Here is an 8,579-nt window from a genome sequence, read left to right as displayed (position 1 = left end):
GGTCTAGGCCCGAAACGTCAGCCTTCCTGCTCCTCTGATGCTGCTTGGCCTGCTGTGTTCATCCAGCTCTACACCTTGTTATCTCAGATTCTCCAGCATCTGCAGTTCCTACAATCTCTGAAACAATAAAGGAGTTGCTCTGTTTCAAAAGAATAATTTGTCTCATCTGATGGATTGTCACTCAGTGTAAAGGCCTAAGGTCATCACATGTTTTCTTTTTAGAATTATAGGACCTCACTCAAATCCCCTTTACAGTTTGAGTTAAAATTAGGCTATGATGTCTGACATTACTGTCATGAAATATACTTCTGTTGGTCATCATGAAAATTAAAGCCTCCAAGTGATGCTAGTAAATTATCAAACTCAATTCTGAAAAATAAAAAGTGTTGATAACATTAAACCGACACATTCCTCTGAAAATTTTAAAGGCACATCAGAATATTTCCAACAAAAGTGATGTAAAATCAATGTTGTCATTTATTTCAAGATTACTATATAAATCAAGGCCCATTATGATATTTATAATTCAACAATCAGTATCAGAATCTTTTTCATACGTGGTAGAAAGTATATATTTTGAAATCTGCACCACACATTTTATAATTAATAGAATGCTACAGTCACAATGATCACTTAAATAGCAGAAAAAGCTATAATTCATCCAAAGTTACAGCGTTTCTTTTTATGTATTTGCTTTTTTTCAAATCAGGCATTATAATTTAATTTTCTGTACTGCAATTTAAAATTTTTATAAAGTACACATTATCACTGAACATCGACATTTACATATTATTGGGATTATAACACAACATATTGAGCTTAATATTCTCATCCCAGTGACGGAGCAGGAGGAAAAGTTGTCGAGTTGCTCCCTTCAGTCCATTGACAGTTTGATGTTCAGGAAGCTGCTGTGAGTGCAGCCATGTGTCTGCCTTGGCAGCAATGAGCTCCCATTCCAGAAAGTACCCAGCACACTGATGTTCAAGCCATCCCAGTGCCACAGCAGTTGCCCAGCTCATCCCTTCCAAATCGTAGCACTGTGTATTCAGATCACTTGCTGACTCGTAAAAGGCACCACTGGTTTCTGAGGTGACAGGTGAGTTTTCATATAGATCTGTTTCAGAGCCCCTGCCACTATCAACTTGCTGAAGGCTGGTGCTCAGACCATCAGTACTGGCACTGAATGAATTGTGGAGGCTTGCTGGAGAATTATTACAATCTAAAACACCTTCATGGTGTGACCATGTAATTTTCTTTAAAATTTCTCTATTTCCTTCATTTTCAGACAGTGAATGCATGTTCTTACTAGCACTACATTCTGTCTCATTTTGACAGTGGATGGAGACCTCCATTCTGAGGGAAGTTTCAGTTTTGCTGCTCGATGTATGTGACGACACACATCGTGAAGTTGGGCTGAGACTTGCTCGATGACATGGGAATGGTGAAGCTCTTCTCAGTCGATCCAGGGGAATCTGAACAGCTTCAGAAAAGGCTTCATTGAGGAGAAATGCTCCAGATGCCAATTGTAATTGCACCTGAAATAAGAAAATCCAAATTAACACTATTCTTTTGCATAAGTATTGTTTTTCTATGCAGCCCTCCTAAGCACACGTGTAGCAAGCAAGCAAAGAACTAATTTGTGTGTAATTGAACCTTTGAAATGTTAACCTTTGAGAGATGAAGCAATAAAAACACATTAAGCAAAATTTAAATTCTTTCATAGAAAAGGGGAGCCATTTATCACATACGTTCAAGAAAACCCTTAACTTGGTCCAAATCCTAAATTCTATCACAGAAATTTCCCAAACTTGTACTGTTTTCACTTCACAGATGCAGCCAGATCTGTTGAGCTTTTCCAGCAATTTCTGTTTTTATTTCTGATTTCCAGCATCTGCAGTTCTTTCTTTTATCCTAAATTCCATCCATGAGCGTTGCAAAGTCATTTGTTTGGGAATTGCTACTCCTGTCTTTAAATTCCCCTAATCAATCTGTTCAAAAGGGTCTGTCTCAAAGTCTATTCACAAGCAGTGTTCTAAGAATAAACACCAAAAAGCACTTCATACATTACATAGAATTTTCTGTAAATGCAGTGTATACATTTCCCATGTGGCAAATATTTTGAAGAGTGTTATCAAAATCACTTGAGCAGTTATATAGAGATTGATTATTATAGAGTTGCTTGTATAATTTTGTGCTCAACGATCAATTGACAGACACATTCATCCTACAAGAATATCATCAATAGAAGAACATTTGATTATCAAGCCAGTTTGACTTCCTGGAATTTTCACTTGACTGTCTTCAGTGATCATGGAAAAATATCAGTTTTATTTGGGTTAATTATCTGTGTATTGAATAAGAAACAATAAAATCCATGCTAAGGCAAATTTGTGTGTTTTCTGTTGTATGAAGTAGGAATCATTCTGATTGTTCTTGTGTCATTATGAAATAGACTTCAATCAGCAATGATGCTTATGTGCAGTGGTAATACAACAGCATATGTTAATATTTGCTTTTGCAGCAAATACCCATGTTAAGCTCAAATAAATTTTGTTACTTTAGTTCATAGAAGTTAATCAAAGTAAAATGTTCGCAGTTTTTCTTACCAGTGGCAGATAATCATTAATCACTTCTTCAGGAGAGGTGTCCAGCTTGGTAGACAAACAGTTGGGTTTTATTGGTATGTACTTCCCTGTCTGACTAGGGCTTCTGTATCTTCCCAGGTTAAATCTTACAAAGTGAGAAAAAAAAATAAAGGTGGGTTGGCAAGTTGAGTGAATCAGTGAAAGATTCATATTACAGAAGCGGAACATTCTAAAGTACAGCCAGGGTGTTTTAGCTTTAATCCTCTGGTGCATGTGTGTTTTTTTTGATAAAACCAAAACAATTGAGTTAATAATGCCTAAACATATTTATAACACAATGTGCAGTCTTGTCCATCTACTTGGTTGATCATTCCACTGACAGAAAAATAATTATTCTCGTCACAAAGGAGGTGCTATGGTTAGGGCCTGTTTTAATACATCCATTTGAGTATTTTTAATATCGTCAGTGGAATGGCACAGAGTAATTCTCATTGACGTGCTATTTTATCCAGATGGAAATAATTCTGTATTCCAGTTTGTGTAAAAACATTTGACAGTTGTTGTGATTATACTCAGTTAAGAATCAATTAAGTCAGGATACCTGGATCCAAAGAAACTTTCAAATGATTTTTGTGATCGTACCGAGACTGTTGATGGGCTCTGTGCATTACCTGGAAAAATGCAGAAACTGCTGTTATTTTGGACTAAAGTCAAACTGAGAATCAAGTTAAATGTCAGTAACTGAGATTTGTAGGTTTTATATTCTTATCCAATGTAGAAAAGATGCTTTCCAATAATATTGCATAGAATAATATATTAACTGGTTGCACTCAAAACAAAATATGATCCTAATAATGCAAATCCTCCTTGAAATTATAACATTTTAGATTTAAATTAATAATCCACTTTATTAGCCATATGCCTATGTCAAGCTGTCACCACACAAATGTCTGTGAAATCATTTGTGATTCAAATGTAGTTCAAGTATCAGGCAGTACATTCTTTGGCTCAAAAATAGAGATTTGTAACTGATTTGAGTCTTGAACACTACGTATAGTTTGTTTCCCTGCCCTAATTATTGATACTTAAATAAAATATATCGGGATGAATGCTAACATAATTTGACAATTTTGTCTGCTGTAATTTTAATGTTTGTGTAAGCTTCTTAGTTTGGGTGAACTGAATCTGATGTTCATTTCAGAAACAGACAGTTCGAGGAGGAGGGAGATAGAGCATAGATAGAGTCATAGAGATCTGCAGAACAGAAGAAGGTCATTGGGCCCAGCAAGTCTGCACCAGTCAAAGACAACCACCTAACTATTCTAATTCCATTTTCCAGCATTTGGCTCATAGCCTTGTATACTTTGGCATCACAAGTGCACACCTAAATGTTTCTTAAATGTTATGAGGGTTTCCGCCCCTTCCACCCTCACTGCCAGTGATTTCCAGATTCGTACCACCCTGTGGGTGAAGGAGTGTTTGCTCGCATCCCTTCTAAACCTTTGGCCTCTTACCTTAAATCTATGCCCTCTGGTCGTTGATCTCTCTATCAAGGGGAAAAGTTTCTTCCTGTCTCCTCTAACTATGTCCCTCATAATTTTATACACTTGAATCATGTTGCCTCTCAAACTCCTCTTCGTTAATTAAACTCTCTAGTTCAGGCAACATCCTATTGAATCTCCTCTGCACCCTCGCCAATGCTATCAAGTCCCTCCTATAATGTGGATTCCAGAATTGCACACAATATTTTAGCTGTGGCCCAGCCAATGTTTTATACCATTTCACTATAACTTCCCTGCACTTAAACTCTAAGCCTCAGCGAATAAAGGCGAGTATCCCATGTGCTTTCTTAACTGCTTTTTCCACCTGTCCTACTACCTTTAGGGACTGGTGGACATGCACACCAAGGTCCCTTTCATCTTTGGTGCTTACTAGGGCCCCACTGTTCTTCATGTATTCCCTCACCTTGTTTGTCCTGTCCAAGTGCATCATCTCACACTTATCTGGATTGAGTTCCATTTACCACTGGACAGCCAATGTGACCAGTCCTTCTACATGCAGTCTAAGACTATCCTCCTCACAATTTACCACCTCACCAATTTTTGTATCATGTGTGAACTTGATTGATCAATCTCCTACTTTCAAGTCTGTATCATTTATATAAGCCACAAACACCAAGAGTCCCTAAACTGACCCCTGTGGGACCTCACTGGACACTGGCCTCCAGTCATAAAAACATCTCAACTATTACCCTCTGCTTTCTGCAACTCAGCCATTTGTGGATCCAAGGTGCCAAGTTTCCTTGGATTGCATGGGCACTTCCCTTTACTGTCAAAAGCCTTGTTGATGTCCAAGTAGACCACATTGAAAGCATTGTTCTCATGTACACACCTGGGTCTTCCCTTCAAACAATTCAGTCAGGTTGGTCAGACATGACCTCCCCTTAACAAAACCATGCTGACTATTCTTCGTTAATCCCTGCCTCTTCAAATGCAGAGTGATTTTTTTTAAAAATCGGCAGTTAAGCTAGAGAAAATTTATAAAAGATCCAGAAATTTGAACTTGGAATTCCCTGAAACACTAAAGCCTCTAAATAAATCCATAATCAAGTATGTCTAATTTTGTATAACTATACCAGAATTACAAAACCACGTTCAACCTGATAATATCAGATTGATCAAATGAGATTCAACAGTTTTGTTAAGGCAAGCAAATCTCTGATTAGCCTTGAAAGACTTCAATTATTAACTTGATGACAGACATTGTGCCTATAAATGGTGCGCCTTGGGTCGATCAAGCGGAGTTAGCATTAGCTTTATAGAAAAGAAAATTGCATTGCATTCACCTAGCCTACCATTAGAGGGTGATGTTGTGAAAAAGTTTAGGGTTTATAATTGATTACTTTTATAACACATAAAAATTGTAATGTGTAAATTTTACAGTTATGCATTATCCATGTGTACAATTCCAAAGTACCAATTTAAAACCAAAATACTCCAAATACTTTTATAGTATTAGTTTCATCAACAAGTGGCCCTAATTGATGACTGATCCACACAGTATTTGATCCTTTCATTTTTCAATATTTTAAGATATTATATGTTATCCCAAAATTGATATAAAGCTTCCCTGGTGCCCTAGTATATAGAACCAATCAGTCAAATGGAAGTGACACATACAGCTGCATATAGTAAGATCACCATATCCTGGCTAAAACAGAAAGAATTGAGTAATAACCACCACTGTAAGTGATTGATTGATTTTACATGCATTATTTATGTGGAACAATCCTCCAGACACCTCAATTAGCTGCTTTTAAAAACTCGTATTAAAAGCCCTGCTTTTAATAGGAGTTGCTGCTGGTCATTTTCTGTTCATTGCAGTTTGTAAAAACACTCTTTTTAAATAGCCTCTTCAGAATACATTAGAGTGTTGTTTAATCAGAGTCTGTTTAGTGAGTAAATAGATTTTGTTTGCTGAGTTCAGCTATAAATCTTGCTGCCTTTGAGTCAAACAAAATACTGCAGATGTTGAAAAACTGAAATAAAAATAGAAAATGCCAGCAATACCGAGCAAGTCAGGCAGCATTTGTGGAGAGGAACAAAGTTAAAGTGATGAAGAGTCATCAACTTGAAGCATTAAAGTTGTTGCCTGACTTGCTTGGTACTTCCAGCAGTTTCTGTTTTTACACCCTCTTTTAAGTCATTGACTGATACAGTGCTATCTGTGGACACTATGGAAACCAAAAGATCCCAATTTCAATGCATGCTGTACCACAGCTTAGCAGATTTCAGGTGAACAGCATTTTCTTTTTAATTTGTTCAGGGGATGTGGGTGTTACAGGTTGGGCCAGCATTTATTTCCCTTCCCTAATTGTTAAGAGTTGACCACATTGTTCTGGAGTCATACACGGGCCGAAAAGAATGGTAGATTTCCCTCTCTAAGGGTCATTAGGGAACCAGGTTGGTTTTATGACAATCAACATAATTATCATTGCACTAGCTTTTAATTCCAGATTTTGATTGAATTAAATTTTCACCATCTCCCATGCTGGGGTTTGAACCCATATTCCCTAGAACATTAGCTTGGGAATGATTAACCTAATGACTATACCACCGCACAGCCTATGCATCTGTGCTGCAGAGAGAGAAACATCAGCCAACAATCTCAATAATCATCATATCCATTCACCCCTGTATTATGCAAATTCAGATTGTCTGTGGTATTGTCCAGATTCACACATGTAGAATGGCCAGCAAGGTGAAATACTGGAAAGAGTATATCTTCATTAAGGTCAGTATTTTCACCAGAGAAAATCTGAAGAGGAAAGGGAGAATATTGACAACAATGTTCTTTTTTAAAAAGGTACAAGTACCCAATGCACATGCTCCATACAAACCCATTTTACCTTCTGCAAGTACCTCCTTAAATGATTACTGCTTCAGTGCAGCACATTCTTTATTTTCATTAATAAAATGCTTTTATGAAATACCAATTAATTTAATTGTAAAAATACAAATGCTTGACCACATAGAAATATGTGAAACGTATCAATCAAAACAGTTCAATATGATGCAGATCTGGAGATTGTAAACTGGGAGACAATTACCATTTCTTCCCTGTTTCAGATGCTAAATCCTGACCTCACATCTCTTTGGATGGGCTGTTTCCCTATGACAAGTTCTGCAAATTTCTTTCTAGACCCCAGTGCTTTTTTAAAAAAACACATCAAGTTTTTACATTTTTAAATATGGATATATGTATCTTGGCTTCCTCAAAAGAGTCTTAGACTGTGCTTGCTACAAGTGTGTCTGAGCTTTCCTGTGCCAGATAGTAATTATGTCATTTGTTGATCAACTACAATATGCAAACCAGTGATTGTTTGCAACATGCTAGAGGTGGAACTTGCAGCGAGGTTGTAGAAATGACAGCACTACTCAACGAGCTGACACAATTCCAGATGAGAAAATAAAAAAAAACCTCTTCAGTGTCGTGCAAAGTTAAAATTATAAAGCAATGCAGTAGGTTAGGCCCTTAACCAAGGTACACCTCACCGTGAGGAAAAATGTTTTTATGCAATGTGTGGTTAGGATCTGGAATGCACTTTCTTAGAGTCTGGTGGAGGCAGAAAAAAAGATTGAAGGGCCAAGGGCAAAGGCAGGGGAGATGGTCAAGGTGAATTTATGTTGCAGCAGGTGGACATAGAAATAACAACCCAATGGTTTCCACTCTGTAACCATTCTATGATTCTTAACAGCTGTGTGTTTTCTTCAGTTACCACCTCCGTCACTTCCTCAACCGCAATGAATGACTCTCACTGACTCCCTCTTAAATTCATTAAAATTCTTAGAAGAATCTATAACCAGGATGGTGCCTGGCTCAACTATCAAGGAAGGCTCAGACAGTTGAGTTAAGCCTTACAGTGCACAGCTACTTCACTCCTCTATAAACAAAAAAAAGCACAGAATGACTGCATAGGCATTATCGTGCATGTCAGTGCATTGAAATTACATGTATATTTTATGGAAATGCAAAGAAACTAATCTAATCTTGACAAAATATAATTCATTGCTGCATCGAAGTATATACTTGCACAACCAGGATCACTGTTCTCTCCAAACACTTCAGCCTCCAAGTCAATGATTTCCATGACGACCTCCTCACAGTGGGAATTAGCTGTGTCTTCATTAGCAAAGAAAAGAACAGTGTATTGTTTGAGTACATTTTTCAGATAGAAAGGGCTACAGCAATGCATTGGTCACAGAGCAAAATGCACTGTCATTGAAACCACACATTGTGGAAGCAGGCCATTCAGCCCTTAACAGTCCTCCAAAGAGTAGCCGACCCAGACCCAAACCATCCTCGTAACCCTGCAGTTCCCCCAGCTGATCCACCTAACTTGTACATCTTTGGACTGTGGGAGGAAACTGGAGAAACCAGAGGAAATCTACACAGACACAGGGAGAATGTGCAAACTCCACACAGACAGTTACC

At 37.6% G+C, this 8,579-nt stretch overlaps 1 protein-coding gene across 2 annotated transcripts; it reads right to left on the bottom strand.

Annotated features, from left to right (window-relative positions):
• Positions 1-511: 511 nt before the first annotated feature.
• LOC125484728 (von Willebrand factor A domain-containing protein 5B1-like) lies at positions 512-8,262 on the bottom strand. Of its 2 annotated transcripts, none has more exons than XM_048604617.1 (4): positions 8,184-8,262; positions 3,187-3,256; positions 2,607-2,730; positions 512-1,535 (listed from the first exon to the last, which is right to left on the bottom strand). In XM_048604617.1, exons 1-4 carry the CDS (start codon positions 8,233-8,235, stop codon positions 783-785), a joined length of 999 nt encoding a protein of 332 aa, XP_048460574.1. In that variant the 5' UTR covers positions 8,236-8,262; the 3' UTR covers positions 512-782. The 2 variants fall into 2 exon arrangements, with proteins under 2 accessions (XP_048460574.1, XP_048460573.1); XM_048604616.1 differs by having other exon boundaries at positions 8,175-8,259.
• Between the last annotated feature and the right edge of the window lie 317 nt (positions 8,263-8,579).

This window comes from Rhincodon typus, chromosome 13 (genome assembly GCF_021869965.1).
Source record: "Rhincodon typus isolate 14 chromosome 13, sRhiTyp1.1, whole genome shotgun sequence".
NCBI classification, from domain to species: domain Eukaryota; kingdom Metazoa; phylum Chordata; class Chondrichthyes; order Orectolobiformes; family Rhincodontidae; genus Rhincodon; species Rhincodon typus.
This window is presented reverse-complemented; position numbering and strand designations above follow the sequence as displayed.